Raw genomic sequence first — 18203 nt, forward strand, 5'->3', positions numbered from 1 at the left:
CTAAAATAAGGCTCAGGAATGGACCATTGGTTCTACTTCAGTTGAATGAATGTTCTCAAGCATGTGTTATAGTCTGAGGTAACAAGACCTCTAACTACATTCCTTAAACACTCAGACATTTCCTCCCAAGCTTAAATCAGTTTCTCTTTCATCCCTTGGGATGAGGTGCTTTAGAAGTTACAGGATTTTCATTTTGGGGGAAAAAAAGTTTATTTCTTAATTTGAGAGAGAGAGAGCATGAGTGCACATGCACACTTGCATGTACAAGCAGAGTAAGGGCAGAAAGAGAGAGAGAGAGAGAGAGAGAGAGAGAGAGAGAGAGAGAATTCCAAGAAGGCTCTGCTCTATCAGTGCAGAGTCCAACATAGGCTCAAAGTCTTGAACCATGAGGTCATGACTTGCGCTGAAATCAAGAGTCAGACACTTAACGGACTGAGCCACCCAGGCACCCCAGTTATAGGGCTTCCATAGAGATCATTGCATTTTTCACAGGATTAGGTCACCAACCTGTTGTTGTTGTTATTGTTGTTGTCGTTGTTCTTCTTCTTCTTTTTAGTGTTTAGTTATCTTAGAGAAAATGCAAACAGGGGAGGTGCAGAGAGAGGGTGGAGACAGAGAATCCAAAGCGATCTCTGCACTGACAGCAGAAAGCCTAATGTGAGGCTCAAATTCAGACACTCAACCAACTGAGCCCCCCAGGCACCCCACCAACCTGTTCTTTTTTTTTTTTTTTTTAAGATTTATTTATTTTTGAGAGACAGAGTGAGCAGAGGAGGGCAGAGAGAGAGGGAGACACAGAGTCCGAAACAGGCTCCAGGCTCTGAGCTGTCAGCCCAGAGCCCAACTAGGGGCTTAAACTCACAAGCCATGATGTGATCATGACCTGAACTGAAGTTGGCTGCTTAATTAACCAACTGAGCCACCCAGGTGCCCCATCAACCTGTTCTGAATGAGGCTCACTTGCTAGACTGTCTCAACCTTCTATTATTTAAAAGGGCTTCTCTGACTGGCCACATGTTAAATAAGCTGTTAATAATAAGAAGAAGAGAAACATTTGTTTGATTTCCAGCCAATGTATGGTTTTATATTGATCTGTTTGGTTCCAGTTGCTAAACTAATATTCTGTTCCCCAAAAAAGCCATGTGGTGAACATTGGACTAAAATGAATTAGTTCATTCAAGGGCCATCTTGGGAGTTCAGTCTCGCTAGAATGTCTGTTCTTGTTCCAGTATGGAAAAGCAGTGGGAGGCTGGGCATTTTAACATACTTTGGGATTCCGGTCTGAGGGGGATCCATTTATTTCTGAGCAGAATTAATCTAGGGCCTTGTAAATTAACGTTTATAGAGACACAGCCACAGATCATCCCTGAAGCAAATCTGACCTCTCAGTCCACACTGACTCAGACACAAGATGGCATCCTGAGGCAAGCTCCAAACCAAACTGGAGCACTTAATTTTCCTTGATCCAGTCTGATTCAAAGGCCTGCCCTACAGTTGTTTCAGAAAGGATGATTCAATAACCAAATTTTCATGTCAGTACACCCCATCTTCTAGGCTGGACTCCTACCCCTGAGTGGAGCAAATGAAGACACCCCGGTGTGACGGCTGGATAGTCCATGGGTCATCTGAAGTCCGCCCCCGCTCCCCTTTGGGTGTCACCTTGGCTGTGGACCATGGAAGACTGGCATTTGATAGATAGAATCTGGAGTCTGGTTCTCCATAGCCCTGGGCCAGCAAGCCTGGTCTATCAAGAGAAGCTGCTCAGAGAAACTGTAGTAAATCCAATCAATCTTCTCACAGACAGATTCTTCTGAACAATTTCCACAACACTGGAGCATTGTTTTAGGCCACTTTTCATGTCAGCAGCTAATTTCCTTCTGGGAGGAGAATGTTTGGGCCCATTTAGAATTATAGTCTGAAATTACCCTAATCTTTTTGTTTTTCCATTGTGCTTTACAGCCTTGGTTTATTAGATCTTTAAAGAAAAGACAGAATTTCTCTAATAAAAACAATATGATTCAGATCTGCTTACTCAAAAAACTCTATGCTGAAGGGCAAGTTCAACATGTACAAAAATCTCTTTAGAACAATTGTGAAAAGCTAAGAGAAGAGAAACATTCGTTTGATTTCCAGCCAATGTATGGTTTTATATTGATCTGTTTGGTTCCAGTTGCTAAACTAACATTCTTGAGTATGGAAACTATTGTGCATTGAACAAAATGGCCCTTGAGGACTTACCAAAGTGTGTCCAATTTAGAGGTAATCTTGTGGCTCAAATGATCATGCTATGTGAGTTCCCAGTGGTCCCCTGAATTTCCTGCAGCCATGCCAGTCTCTGGTGATAGAGCTGCTAAAGAGAGGTCTCAACATCACCTCATCTGTTTGGCAAGCTGAGAGTGCTATGGAACTCACCCATGTAACAGGCTTCCACCTTGGTTCATTCTTTAAATTTTTTTGTTTAATGTTTGTTTATTTATGAGAGAGAGAAAGAGAGCACAAGCAGGGGAGGGGCAGAGAGAGAGGGAGACACAGAATCTGAAGCAGGCTCTAGGCTCCAAGCTGTCAGCACAGAGCCCAAAGCAGGGCTCGAACTCACCAACCATGAGATCATGACCTGAGCCAAAGTCAGACACCTAACTGACTGAGCCACCCAGGCACCCAAACCTCGGCTCATTCTTAATTCATTTTTTTCCATTTAATCCACATCAAAACATTTATTTTTTGAAAAAGTAGCTGTCATTGTTTTCTAAGGTTAGGTATCTAGACATACAGAGCTTGTAAGAACCAGAAGCTAATGATCCTGAGAGACCATTGCTTCAGAGAACCAGCAACATTGGCTGCAGCTCTCAGGCATAAGAGCTGCACATACAGTTGTCACGAAGTCTGACTCCTATTGTCTACAGATGCTACGTTCATGTGTGCAGTCATTGACACTACCTGTATACCCCAAAGTTGACTCAAAGTGCTGAAATATGACTTTTTAATCAATATATCAAAAAAAAACCAGTGAAAAACAAATCTTTTTTCTTAGCGAAGAAACAATTTCTAGAAATTCTCCCTGGTAGTTTCTTTTGTCTCTCTTTCTCTCTCTTTCTTCCTTCCTTTCTTTCTCTCTTTCTTTTTTAGAAAGAGAGAGAAAGCTCTCAGGGAAGAAGGTCAGAGAGAGAGAGAGAGAGAATCCCAAACAGGCTCCATGCTCAGCAACAGGGCTCAAACCTACAACCTTGAGATCATAACCTGAGCCAAAATCAAGAGTCAGACACTCAACTGACTGAGCCACCCAGGTGCCCCTCCCTGGTAGTTTTTCAAATTTAGTATCTATTAAAAAGATGAGAGTTTTCCTTTTCTAGCCAAGTTTCTTCATCCAGACCTGATTACATCTTAGGATTTCTGGAACCCACTGTCGTCCACTGTAGGAAAGCAATGAGAGGATGCTTCCACTTGTTTCTGTGGGAACCAAGGAGAAAATCACTCCTGCCTTGAAGGCTGAAAGGCTCTGGGAATGATCACATTACCTATGCCTCCCTGGGGCAGCGACTGCTTGGGGGCATACCCCAAGATAGATGGTCATGACTATGAAGTTATTCACATGTGTTCTGCCACAATGGCTGGGCTCATTGTTCCCTGTCACACATGCACACGCACATGAATACAAACATACACACACACACACACACACACACACACACACACACACACATACAGACACACTTCAGAATAAGCTTCAGAGTGATCAGTGATCCTTAAGGCACACTCCTCCTGGCTTCTCCCACCTGGGTAAGAACCTACCACTTTAACACCTCCAGGTAAGCAAGCCATGGAAGGAGGATTTTCTCTTCACTGTGCCTGGGACAGTGTCGTGTCCACTTCATCCATGCTCCAGGCACGGGAGTGAAGAGTGTCTTTATATGAAAACTGTGTATCGCCCACAAGAGTGGTATGACGAATTTGTTCATGTTACCCAATGATCTGGCTACCAGTCTCTGAATAGGCTTGTATAAATGGCTGGGAAGAGAGGATGCTAAAACGTGTGTCTCAGAGTATCAGTGATAGGTTTAAGATTTGGTATCAGGCTGTTTCTTGTTCCTATGCCCTATTTTGAGAAATACTTTGAGCCCATTTGAGTGAACACCTGAGATACTTTCTGCACTGGTAGCTTTCTCCTCTGGGGAGCTAGACTTTGTAACCAGAACTCTTCTGGAATTCTTCCCTGTGTGAATGAATGCCCATGTTACCAAGCATGTTAGTTTCTTGAGGCTGCTGTAACAAATTATTACCAATTAGGTGGCTTAAATAACAGAATTTCTACTTTGGGGATTATGGAGGCCAGAAAATTCAAAGTGTGTCTGCAGGACCACACCCGCTCTGGAGGCCCTGGGGAGAACCCATTCTTTATCTCTTGCAGCCTCTGGGAGCAGTGGGCATTCCTTGACTTATGGCTGCATCTCTCCCTCTGTGGCCACATTGCCTTTTCCTCTCCTCTGTGTCAAGTGAGTCTTTACCTTGCTGTTCATAGACAGTTGTCACTGGATTTAGGGCCCATCAGGCTAAGCCAGGATAAGTGCCTCCTCAAAAATCATTAAGTTAATCACATCTCATGCCACATAAGGTAATATTCACAAGTTCCAGAAATCAGTATCGGGACATATCCTTTGGGTCCACATTCATCCCATTGCACCAACAATACATTCTCCTGTTGTGTTCGCACTTCTCTGAACAAGAAATATAATCAGTCCAAATGCAGCCACCTCCTAGGCTAGAAGGCTTACGTAAAAGGATATTTTATTTTGTTTGCAAATGTGTAAGTTATATCTAAAAACCAGCCTCTTGCTCTCTCCCAGTCAGGTACAACTGCCCTGTTCTTTGCTGCCCAGCAAGGACATAATGATGTCGTGAGATTTCTCTTTGAATTTGGAGCATCCACTGAATTTAGGACCAAAGTAAGAGAACTTTCTTGATTTCAAATCCTGTTGAAGAATTTCAGTAGTCATGAATATTCGTTTCTCTTCATCGATAGTATGAATTTGAGCTTCCCTTTTTATAAGATTTTCAAGCCCAAGAAGGTTGGGTTTGACAAAGTTACTTGTCATGGTTCAAAGGTAGTCCTAGGGAATTCAATATAAAACATGACATTTTCACTCTGGGCTCACAACTGGAGAGTTTTTGGAGAATTATTTAAATTCTGACTTGTACTGGTAGCTTTCTACTTTGAGACACGAACTTTTGTTAGCAGAGTGAATAACAGTAGCGGGGGCTTCAGAAGTTTCCTTGTTTTAATGTGCTTTTTTTCATGTCAGGGTTAATCCCAGTGCTGTGATAGGAGCTCTTGAAGTATTAAGCCAATGTTAGTGAATCTAAGAGATCTCTTTTCTTTTTTTTTTAATGTTTATTTATTTTTGAGAGAGAGAGAGAGAGAGAGAGAGCGAGCATGTGAGCAGGGGGAGAGAGGGAGACACAGAATCGGAAGCAGACTCCAGGGTCTGAGCTGTCAGCACAGAGCCCAATGCAGGGCTCGAACCCACAAACCACGAGATTGTGACCTGAGTGGAAGTTGGATGCCCAAAACACTGAGCCACCAGGCATCCCAAATCTGAGAGATTTCTAAGAAGGGTGATTTGATAGTTTGCTTTCTGAGATATCCTCATTGAAATATATAATACATGATTACAGTTGAAACAGGCAAGGAAATGTGGTTCTTCCTTTAAAGAAGTCATTGATTCTTCATGTATGACACATGGATAAGGAAACTGAGGTTGCTGAAAGATCAATTTTGTGTTCACATAATGATTTTACAAGATAATGGCTTATAATAGAATCTGAACTGCTTTATCACTTTTGTAATTGTCAACTTATTTCTAGCCTAATCATAACCAAAAAATTCTCAGAAATTTGCTCTACATGGAATCTTTTAAGCTTTCTTAATCCATTGTAGGTGATATTTGTGTATCAGGGGGGTTTCCAATGGATTTTTTTATCTGCTAAGATGCTGTGAATTTCTATAAGATGTGAATTTCAAATAGGATCGGTCTGTTCTGAAACCTATTGGACTGTACATGTGCCTCCAAACATACCGAATATAATATACAGTAATCCAAAATATATGTGTCGCATGTATTTTTATATTAATTATCATTTTCTTTTTCATTATAAAAGTCATACAACTAAGAACAGAAAGTAAAGCCCTACAAATGGAAATTTCAACTGTTTGAACTTTGAAGTCAGAATGATCATGCACAGCCAGCCATATGGCTGCTTCTGTCTTGGTTAACAAGTCAATGCTGGCTTAAAGCCTCTGTCTGTGAGCCAGTTTGTGCTGTCCCAGAAATCCATGGAACGTGGAGCCCAGAGCGTAATTCCAAATGTTTCCATTAGGTCAGCCGCAGGTATCTGAGAACTTTCCATGGGAAGAAGACAATGTTCAGAGGCTTTGAGTTTTTATATGATCCTGTCATCAGAACTGCCTTTGTTTACACAGTTGTTCTCATCACTATTGAATCTATATCCCCCCAAAATGTGTCTTTAAAAATAAAAGATACCAGCTCTTCTATAATAATCACCATATTTTAGCTCTTCTCTTACCTTATTAGGCAAAGAGAAAATTGACAGAGAAAAATGTGGGAATGTTGGTGCTCATTGCTGCTAGTAAGCCAGTTCTTGTTGCCCACCCACTCCACCCACAGCTGCCCCCACCATCAGCCTCAGCCCTCCAGTCTCCATCCTCCCTTCTCCCCTCTTCAAATCACAGCTCAAGGGCCTTCCTCCCAACACCCCCCCCCCGCCCCCTGCAGCCCGTGAACAATGGAGCTCCTACAACAGCATTTCTCCAAGTGAGGTCCACTTGCTGCTTGCACACCACAGTCCCCTCATGTGACTGGTCAGAAAGCCCCTGACCTACCGAATCACAGGGTGGGAGTGTGAAGGCAGGTGGATAAACACTCTACGCCCAAATTTAGAAACCATACTATCTTATAGTTCCGATTTGTATTTTAGAACCAAATGCCGTGTTCTTGCATTATTTACAATTAGCTCAGATGTCCACCTACCAATTCACAGAGCCAAACAAACAGCTCACCAATTGTAGATGGGAAAAGATGATGCCTTAGCTGTAGCACCTGAGAAAAACCATTGACGGTTTCAGTTGACCACAAACTCAATGAGTCAGTAGGGCGATGTGGTTGACATAAAAGCTAATTCTAATTTAGGCAGCTGAGATAAACATGGAGTGGATGGAAAAAGGAATGTCCCATTCCACATCAGACCGCATCTACTTTTTGGTGCTCTGTTTAGTTCTAGGGCACACATTTCAAAAGAGACCTGGACAGATTGGCACATGTTCCAAAGAAAATGCCAAATAGGATGGTGAGAGGCACATGGGATATGCTATAGTTATCCACTGTTAATGAATGCAGACCTTGTCCCATGAAGACAATGGCCCCAGAAGGTTACTCCGTAAATCACCTTAATCTCAGAGGCCACAGCCGGAGGGAACCACAGAGAGAAGTCAACGTTTGTCAAGCAGTTCTCTAGTCAGAAGCCACAGGAGATTGTTCAGGAAATTCCAAGACAGAACTGATTGGTACAGACTTCCTGTTCTTTGTTTCCTTTATTGAGATGCAAATAGATGCTTCTGAATTTGACACAGGGAATTATTCATAATAACACAGTCCAATAACTGTAATCTATCTCTAACAAGTCATCCATGTGTACAACATAATGATGTCTTTAGGATGAACCTGGTCATGATTATAAAGCAAAAGAGATAAAAGAGGAAAAGTGAGTTGGTTGTTATCTATGGGAAATGTCTTTTCCAAAGCTCTCATGATGTGAGGAGCACCTGCTTGGTAAATAGGTGCCTGCACTGATTCTAATGTGTTTACACCTTGCAGGATGGGGGCACTGCCCTGCTGGCCGCCAGTCAGTATGGGCACATGCAGGTGGTTGAGACCCTGCTGAAGCACGGAGCCAATATCCACGACCAACTTTACGTGAGTACACTTTCAACAGGACATTAGGTGGGCCCTTGCCCATCCACTCATCACATGTACTATTGCAGTCTAAATTTGGATGCCAGAAATGCCAACTTCAAAAACATTTTAGGGGCACCTGGGTGGCTCAGTTGGTTGAGTGTCTGACTCTTGTTTGCAGCTCAGGCCCCATGATTGTGAGCTCAAGCCCCGTGTTGGGCTCCACTGTGGGTGTGGAGCCTACTTAAAAAAAATTTTTTTTTTAAATGAACAGTAGAACTTTAATCTGAAACATCAAAGGAAAAGATGTAGTTAACCAGATGAGGTTTTTCTGTATAGAAACACATAATCGTGTTTACCCATGTTGGTTATACCCTTTTAAATCTCTTGTACGTGAGATATTTCATATAACTTATGCAATTAGGATCTTCAAAAACTTTGTGACACTTGCTTATTCATAACATAACAAGCACAGCATATGGACTTACTGAAAACCAAAATAATGCTCCTGTTACAAAGTTATCGAGAAGGAAGGGCACAGAAAAAGGAGAAATTAAATTATTGGGAAGACAAGTGAGCTTGGGTAGTTGAAAACCTGTGAAATGCATGGACACCATTGAGCTTTGAAAGGCAGCTACTGCTAGCGTGGTCTGTTTGCAGCTAATTGGCAATTAGCACATTACCCAAAGGCTCTTTTAATTGTCCCTGTAATTCCATAGGGTTTATGATGAACGTTTTTCTGCTTTTGGACAAAAAAATAAATAAAATGTGAGAAGATGAAGTGACTTGACAGAATCTCATGGTGAGGAGTGGAAGAATTCCTACTTCCAATTATCTAGGAATCACATTTTAGGCTATCATTACTAGCCATTTAGCCCTATGGCAGTATTCCTTCATAGCCATGTAATGAGATGTGTAGGTGTGACATTTTACATTTGAAGGAGCTTTCCTGAGTTTACATGATTAACTGACAAACCCCAGACCTCTCCGAAGCACATAGCCACTAGCGCCACCCTTTGCACTTCAAAATCTGTAACACCCTTTGAACCTGCAGCTTTCCCAGCTGAATGATTGAATCACTTGACACTGGTCTGAAAGGGTGGTTCTCAACGCTGGCTGTCATTAGAATCACGTAGGGAGCTTTAAAAGATTCCTTCCAGGCCCACTCCAGACCAACTAAACCAGAATCTCCAAGGACACAACTGAGAAGCAGGTGGTTCTGATGTGTGCCCACGTCTAAGAAACACAGGTTACAGCTTTGACTGTTCCTTTGGCTGTGTATAATGAAGTATATCTGAGAGCACGTATGAGTATATGTGTGTGGGGGTTGGATAGGAAGAGCCCAAGTTTTGGAAAAGGAAATGAGTTGTGATATTCCTAACATTACCGTTAGTAGTCGGCAATCCAAATGGACTGGCATATTTGCACTGTTAGATAACATTCTTCCAAAAGACTCATCAGAGTAGCACGTGATCTTAGAAACGTAGAGTTTGGGGAGAGCCCATTCCTGTAGTAAATTCCTGTTATAAAGTGACTCAAGAAATTTAATGCACTTGAACTTCCTTTTACACTTACCCAAACAGTCCAAATGTAAATGTTTCTGCTAAAAACAACTGAAATGCAGGAGATCCCAGTCAATGACTCCCGCAAGCTTCTAGGAACAGAAATTTGGAATACACAGAAAAATGTGATGTTTGGATATCCATTTTAGAAAATTCCCAAGAGTTAATAGCTGCTAAGAGCATGGTGGGTGTTCTGTGGCAATGCACACAGTAAGAAGGAGCTGAACATTTTATCCCCTTACCAAACATCTGCTTAAAAATCTGTACAGGCTGAGTAACTTGCCTTAGGAGGAGTCTGGCAGCTCAGGGGATACCCACTAGCACCGTCCACCTGGTTGGACTTGCAGGGAAATGTGCTTTGTATCTTTACTTGCGGTTAACATTTCTGGTGGGAGGAGTGGTAATTAACTGGGTTAGCTAGGTGTTTTCCACTCGGATGTGCTCAGGTTTTCCACTGCGGTCTAAAAATGATGAAGCTTACCACGTTCTGTGAACACCATGAGAAGTGACATTCTGGGGAGGATGCATGCTCTGAACTGACTTCTGTATTAGCTGATGCTACCAATGACATGTCTTTTAAAAACTTTTTTTTATGTTCTTTATTTTTGAGAGACAGAGAGAGACAGCGTGAGCAGGGGAGGGTCAGAGAGAGAGGGAGAAACAGAATCCGAAGCAGGCGCCAGGCTCTGAGCTAGCTGTCAGCACAGAGCCCGACGCGGGACTCAAACTCACGAACTGTGAGATCATGACCTGAGTGGAAGCCAGACGCTTAACTGACTGAGCCACCCAGGCACCCCTGACATGTCTTTAATAAAGAAGAAATGCGCAGAAGACACAGACACTCAGTTAAAACACAAACGAACAGGGGCATCTGGGTGGCTCAGTCAGTTAAGCATCTGACTTCAGCTCAGGTCATTATCTCACAGCTCGTGAGTTCAAGCCCCATGTTGGGCTCTGTGCTGACAGCTCAGAACCTGGAGCCTGCACCCAATTCTGTCTCTGTCTCTGTCTCTGTCTCTCTCTCTCTCTTTCTCTCTCTCTCTGCCCCTCCCCCGCTTGCATGCTTCTCTCTCTCAAAAATAAATAAACCTAAAAAAATAAAACAAACAAACAAAATCACTAAAGAAAATTGGAAGCAAGCACTTGCTTTGGAGTTTTGTGCAGGGTTGCTTAGTTGTTTACAGGTGTTGTTGGTGTCCGCTGGGCTGTCAGGGAGCAAGTTCATGGATATTCTTACAAGGGCAGTTGTCCTGAAAGCATCTTTTGTCTCAAAGCTTAGAGAAACTGCATGTTGGGGTGTTTATTGATAAAGGGACAAGAAAAAGAAAGGGGTAGGAAAGATCTAATTAAAAGGACACCTTGGGGCACCTGGGTGGCTCAGTCAGTTGAGTGTCCGACTTCAGCTCAGGGCATGATCTCACAGTTCACGGGTTCAAGCTGTCAAGCTGTGCTGACAGCTCAGAGCCTGCAGCCTGCTTCAAATTGTGTGTCCCTCTCTCTCTGCCCCTCCCCTGTTCACACTCTGTTTCTCTCTCTCTCTCTCTCTCTCTCTCTCAAAAATAAATAAACATTTAAAAAAAGGACGCCTTTACTTCTGATACATAAAAATATACCAAATAGGTTTGAAGGACTTTGTTGTTGTTTATTAATAGACTTTTTTTTTGGTTTGCTTTTCAACTAATACTTAGCTCTTGACAAAAGAATGAAATGGAAAATTACGTTAAATGTAGGTATTTTTTAAACTAATTAAAAAGGGGATAAACCCTGAGGTCACACAACAAAAGCAGAAGACAGCTAATGAGACGTCTTGTCTGCAGAACACAGACAAGAGAAAAATGATGACTGGCTATTTGAACAGGCTGGGTGCTACCGGCAAGTGGGTGGATTGTAAGCATCGTGATCAAGATTTTGTAGAGTGAACGGTCATTACGTATAATTTATCCTTATAAGACTGAAACTTTACCTTTTAACCTGACTTACTGTGATATTTTAGAACTGCTCTTCAGAGAATAAAACACTAACAATGAATATGAAAACAAAGTGGGAAAGTTTTATTAAACATATGATTTTAAATCAATTGTCTTTTAAAATAAACTCGTGAGAGCTGATTTTAACCCTTTCATTTTGACCTGTCTCAGGATGGAGCCACGGCCCTCTTCCTAGCCGCCCAGGGTGGGTACTTGGATGTTATTCGATTACTGTTGTCTTCAGGAGCCAAAGTCAACCAGCCAAGGCAGGTAATGTCCGCGTGGGCAGAAGGGAGGGTGGGTGGGGCCTGCTGTCCTGGGGCAGCGCCTAAGATAACCAGTCAGCTCTGGGCGTCTTTAAACCCTTCTGCCTCTCTGATGAAGTTAATCTTTGATTGGGGTTTCTCCTGCTCTTTGATTTGGGCTCACCTGAAAGCTTGTGACGTCAGGCTGACTTCACCATTTACTATTTTTGAAACATGGGTGTTTGGTGTCTGAGGTCAAGTGCCTACTTAGCCACCTCCTGTTCAAATAAATTATGGCTGCCCTGAGGTCATGAGAGTGGACTAGCCTGGGACATAGGTAAATAAAGGTGAGTCAGGTAACCTTGCCCCTGCTCAGTTCCCCGCTGATATGATGCCTTATCTCTTACCCCCACTTCTTCTCCCACCAAACCAAAGAAGAGCCCATTAGCCCAGTGGGAATCATTCATGGGTTCCGTGCCTCCATCCCTCACAATTATAATACTGAGACCACTTTTACCATGAGCAAGCTAACATCTGGCAAATCAACCAGTTTCTACTTAAAGGAACAGAACTACAAGGTCATACAGGTCACACTTTATAAAGGGTAAGGAACCATCCAAATCTGAAGTGTTCTAATTAGCTTCTCTTAAATAGGAATGATTTCGGCACTAATTAATTTATTTTTAACAAAACATTTCAGATTATAGTAACACTACTTTAAAGGTAGTTTTCTAAGGAAAAATCAAGCTGATTTCTTACCAGTAAGTGACCCTCAGGCAGATTCCCAGTGTAATATAACCTGATATGAGAATGCCCATTTGTTCCCGCAGGGAAGGTTGGTCTGAAAGTGTCATAAATATGGCAAAAGTCTCCGCCCCAGGCTTCTTCAGTCTTTAAAAGTGAAAGTGCAGGGGTGCGTGGGTAGTTCAGTTGGTTAAGCATCCAACTTCGGCTCAGGTCATCATCATCTTGTGGTTTGTGGGTTTGAGCCCCGTGTGGGGCTCTGTGCAGACAGCTGAGAGCCTGGAGCATGCTTCAGATTCTGTCCTCCCTCTCTCTCTGTCCTCCTCTGCTCGTGCTCTCTCTCACAAAAATAAACATTAGAAAAAGTTCTAGATCCAGCTCTGCCAATAACTAGCCGTGTGGTTTTAAACAAGTGAATCAGCCTCTCTGTGAACAAGTGAAGTCAGACTTCTCTGACTTCATCAGAAAATTGGGAGGCTGGGCAAGATGATCCAGGCAATCTCTTCAAGCTCCCCACTTTTGATGGCTGTTTTATTTAGTATTCAATCAGTATTTCTTAAGCACTCAGCATCTGCCAGACACTATGAAGGTGAGATTACATTTTTAGAATTTTAAAGATATTCTTAGATTTAGATGGCCCCAGGAAAACTCTTGGGAAAGGAAACTTTAAGAAAAAGTTGCACTTCCGTACGTGCCAAGAGTTGCCTTTTGGGAATTGGAGTTTAGTATTTTCTTGCTGGCCCTTCTTATTTTGAAAGTGTTGATTTGATTCTGAATCAGAGGCTTCTTTTTGCCAAGGTCAACAAAAGGAACTGGTAATTTTTAGATTGCATACATTTGATTTGGAGGCCATTATTGAGCATACCGCTGTGAAATTAGAAATGAAAGGTTGTCAAGATTATTGGGCCTTTCTGTACATCTTTCTAAAATAATTTCTGGAACTTTGACAAATCAATTTGTGAAATAAAATAGTACCAACCATATACTAAGGTACTGTTCATAAAAAAACAAGTTGATAGAAAAGATAGTATTTCAAATATTGCCTGCATTGTGTCCACTGAAGCCTAAATTAAGTCATGTGATGACACTGAAGCTAAGAAATTAAAGAGTGAGCCAACAGGGCCGTGATGTCCACAACTCCCATGCCTGTTTCCAGTCCTCACACTGAGAATGACCTGGTCAAAGTGGATGACTGGTCCAACAGTGGGAGGACCCCACCTTTGTGTCAAAATCAAGTGACACAACCTTTCAAAGACTGCATCTAATGCAATTGTTTTGAATTATGAGTCCAGCCCTGAAAAGATTGTTATTCAGGAAAAGCATGTTTATAAAATAAGTTTGGGGGGGAAACAATGGAATTTTTCCTTTTTATAGGGTACACTCACCCCATTGTACCCTCAAGTTATAATCTTTTTATTATCCATTGTGAGCTGATAATAAAAGGCTGTCTAGCCAGGTCAGACTAGTCCATGTTCTGTCTTCTTTGAAAATGTAAACTCTGCATTTTTAACTCCCTTCCTAGAAAGCAAGCAGTGTCATAAATATGGCAAAAGTGAAAGCAGTCCCCACTGACTTTGTCACAAGTTATGAGAAGGTTAAAAAAAAATCTGATTAAAAGATTCCGTTAAAATGGCCCGTGCATGGTAGAATATTATATTGGCAGGGCATTTGGAAACCAGTGTTTTATTCTGAAAGCTCAACTGACACATTGAGTCATTGTCAGAAAAAAAAAATTTTAAGTTTATTTATTTTGAGAGAGAGACAGAGAGGGAGTAAGTGATGGAGGGGCAGAGAGACAGAATCTCAAGCAGGCTCTGAGCTGTCAGCACAGAGCCCCATGTGGGGCTCAAACTCACAAATCGTGAGATCATGACCTGAGCTGAGATCAAAAGTTGGACAATTAACCAGCTGAGCCACCCAGGCACACCCAGAAGATTCTTGAATGTATAAAATAAAGACAAAGATGTTTGCCAGATTTTATTTCTTAATATTTTTAGATAAATCTGACTTATGATTATTTTCACAGCCACTCTATGGGGTCCTGATATTTACAGTACATTGCAACAGGATATTAACAAAGCTGATTGAAATGATTCAGCTGACATTTGCTCTGAGCTGCAGGGAATCTGCACTGTAGTAGGAATGGCTTTTCCTTGTAACTCTATCATACACAAACTAATGGAAAACCTTTCTCGAACTTTTGTGACAAGGAATCATGATCATAAAGCCACAGGTAGACTGGAAAGACTAAATGCTTGATTTGAAACTTGAAAATTTTTTCCTCTTTAGTTTGTCCTAGATAAAGAGGTTGGGGCATCTGGGTGGCTCAGTCGTTTAAGCATCTGACTTCGGCTCAGGTCATGATCTCACAGTTTGTGAGTTCAAGCCCCACTTCAGGCTCTGTGTTGACAGCTCAGAGCCTGGAGCCTGCTTTGGATTCTGTGTTTCCCCCTCTCTCTGCCCCTCCCCCATTCACACTCTGTCTGTCTCTCAAAAATACATGAACATTAAACATTTTTTAAAAATAATTTATTTTTAAAAAGAGGTCAGGAGTCACAGAGATTATTGTACTCTATAGTGAAGCTAAAAACCTATCTTCAGTTCTTTCTACATGACCTCACCAAGTAGAGTTGGTACAAGTCAAGTCTTTTTAATCACCAGCTTAAAACGGCTATTTCATCTGTTTTTCTGTCAACAAAATGCTTTGACATATACTTTTCCCAGCGCAACTTATCCACCTTATTAAACAATACTTTCATAGAGTGGCAAAGGTCTGAGTGTTTACCCAGGACTAAGTTTGGCCTGTCATCACCTATCTCTAACTGTCTCAGTGTGCTAATCAGCATCTCCTTGAAGCCTGCTGAAAGGCCATCTCATAAAGTGCCCTCTCTAGCCGCGGTTTGCACTTGTATGCAGAGAAGCTGGGGCCCGGATAGTGATGGCCTTCCCAGGTTGCAGACCTGGAGGGGCAAGCCCAGTGATGGGCAGTGGGAGAAAGCAGGGCCAACAGATTGCTGCAGGGTCCTGAGGTCTTGGATGTAGAAGCAGACAGCAACAGGGAGGCCCTCCTGCTTGCATGCCCTCTGCACGTGGTTGGCACGCCGAAAAGGTGTGTTGACTCCGGAAGATAGCCTGTGGTTTGAGGAGAGCTCCACTGAGGCCTGGAAGGGAGAAGACATAGTGATCAGTGGCTGTGAACTAGAACAAGACTCAGATGCCGGGCCCAGGCTCAGGGCCAGGACACCAGTCCCAGACTGGTAAGGGACCTGCAAGAGCCAGGTAGGGAGCTGGATGCAGGTGGCCGGGGGGTTGGGGGGGTGGGGGGTGGAGCAGCAGCTTGTGAGTTATAGGGATGTGGATATCTTAAGGAAATGAAACACAGTCTGTTTTGCTTATTAACTGCATGACCTTGAGTGAGTCACACTCTGAATTTCAGGGGGTTTTGGGGTTTCTTTCCTTATCATTGTAATAGTTAACAGGGTTATATTAGTTTCAGGTGTACAGCATAGTGATTCAACAGTTCCATAAAGTGTTCAGTGCTCATCGTGATAAGGGTACTCTTAATCCACTTCGCCCATTTCACCCATTTCCCCCCTCCCACTTTCCATCTGGTAACCATCTGTTTGTTCTCTATAGTTAAGAGTCTGGTCTTTTGTTTGTCTTTCTCTTTCTTTTCCTTTAGCTTTTTTTGTTTTGAAATCATATAGTATTTGTCCTTCTTTGACTTACTGCACTTAGCATTATACCCTCTAGCTCCATCCACGTCATTGCAAATAGTAAGGTTTTAGTTTTTTATGGTTAAGTCACATTCCAGTGTGTGTGTGTGTGTGTGTGTGTGTGTGTGTGTGTGTGTGTGCTATATCTTCTTTATCCATTCATCTATTGATGGACACTTGAATTACTTCCATATCTTGCCTATTGTAAGTAACGCTGCTATAAATATAAAGGTGCATATATCTTTTCAAATTAGTGTTTTTGTATTTTGGGGGTTCAGTAGTGGAATTACTGTATCGTATAGTAATTCTGTTTTTAATTTTGGGGGGAACCTCCATACTGTTTTCCACATTGGCTGCAGCAGTTTGCATTTTCACTAGCCATGCACAAGGATTCCTTTTTCTTCACATTCTCACCAACACCTGTTCTTTCATGTGTTGTTGATTTTAACCATTTTGACAAGTATAAGGTGGCAACTCATTGTGGTTTTGATTTGCATTTGTCTGATGGTAAGTGATGTTGAGCATCTTTTCATGTGCTATTGACTATCTTTAGATCTTCTTTGGAGAAATGTCTGTTCATGTCTTCTGCCCAATTTTTAATTGGATTATTTGTTTTTTGATGTTGAGCTGTGTAAATTCTTTATATATTTCAGATACTAACCCTTAGCCAGATACGTCACTTGCAAATATCTTCTCCCATTCAGTAGGACGTCTTTTAATTTTGTTGTTTCCTTTGCTACAAAGTTTTTGTTTTGATGAAGTCCTGGGTTGTTGTTGTTTTAATCTGTAAAACCAGGATAATTATGGTACCTTTGCCATTATCATTTCTATTTCATCCTGGCCTCACTGGAAGAGAAAACCCATCAGGAATCATGGTTGCACTCTTTCTCTCATGAGCCATGTAGCCCCTGTCATCTCAAAGTCCCCTCTCACCCCTTTTCCTCTCCCTATTCCTTTTTATTTCTAGCATCTTCTGCTTACTCATCTTGTATATAGTCCCTATAGGTCAGACTACCAAACTCTTGGGATAGCCATGTCATTGTTGCCACTAGGCTCTGCACACCAGGCCACAGTGGACTGGCTGGCCTGTCCATCCTTGGTCTGATCACCTGTGGGTAGGGAGAATGGGGTGAGGCTGAGCAATGGAGGCATCTGGTAACATCTTTTACAGACCTATTTGCTGGACTGGAGACACCAAGCAGGGACCCAGTAATGAGAAATAGGCTCTGGGTCAGGATAGCACTGGTAGCAAAGTTTTCTTGATATTGAACCCCCTCTGCTACTAACCAGATTCCTTATATCTCTTGGACCTCCAACTTAGAATAGAACTGGTCCCTAAGACTTTGTCTGGCTTGAAACTGGAGATGGAAAAAGCCTAAGTGTGAGAACTAGAAGCTGCAAAAGCAAAAAGCTAGTGCTACTAAATATACTCATGACTATGGAAGGTTTTAATTCTTTTTCTAAGAAATCTCTAGGACCCTAACTAAAATGATATACATTTAGTTTCCAATACAAATCATGTCATATGCGCCATCTCATACCAGGATCTATCAAAATGTATTAGACAATATTCAAAAATATTATATCAGATGGAACCAGGAGATAACCAAGTCAGAAGGAACTATAAGTCCAAGTCATCTGTGTAATCATCTGTCCAGCACATGAATCCTTTCTCTAGCAATCCTGATAAGTGGTAATCAGCCACCAGCAAACCCCTCAAGTGTGGGGGACTCATTACTAACTCATCAGCTTATTTAGTCTCTAACCAGCCCTCACTACCACCTCTGTCTACACTGAGCCAAAGTCTTTTTTTTTAAATTTTATTGTCAAATTGGTTTCCATACAACACCCAGTGCTCTTCCCCACAAGTGCCCTCCTCCATCACCACCACCTCTTTTCCCCCTTCCCCCTTTCCCTTCAACCCTCAGTTCATTTTCAGAATTCAATAGTCTCTCAAGTTTTGCATCCCTCTCTCTCCCCAACTCTCTTTCCCTCTTCCCCTCCC

General features: G+C 42.2%; 1 protein-coding gene across 2 annotated transcripts in view; it reads left to right on the top strand.

Moving 5' to 3' along the window:
• Positions 1–18203, top strand: part of ANKRD29 (ankyrin repeat domain 29) — a 52017-nt gene that overhangs the window by 18600 nt on the left and 15214 nt on the right. For both annotated transcript variants that reach the window (XM_029922629.1, XM_029922630.1), the window contains 3 exons: positions 4842–4940; positions 7887–7985; positions 11665–11763. In XM_029922629.1, coding sequence (XP_029778489.1) covers positions 4842–4940; positions 7887–7985; positions 11665–11763 — 297 coding nt within the window. The remainder of the gene's footprint in view (positions 1–4841; positions 4941–7886; positions 7986–11664; positions 11764–18203) is intronic.

This window comes from Suricata suricatta, chromosome 14, assembly GCF_006229205.1.
Source record: "Suricata suricatta isolate VVHF042 chromosome 14, meerkat_22Aug2017_6uvM2_HiC, whole genome shotgun sequence".
Taxonomy (NCBI): Eukaryota; Metazoa; Chordata; class Mammalia; order Carnivora; family Herpestidae; genus Suricata; species Suricata suricatta.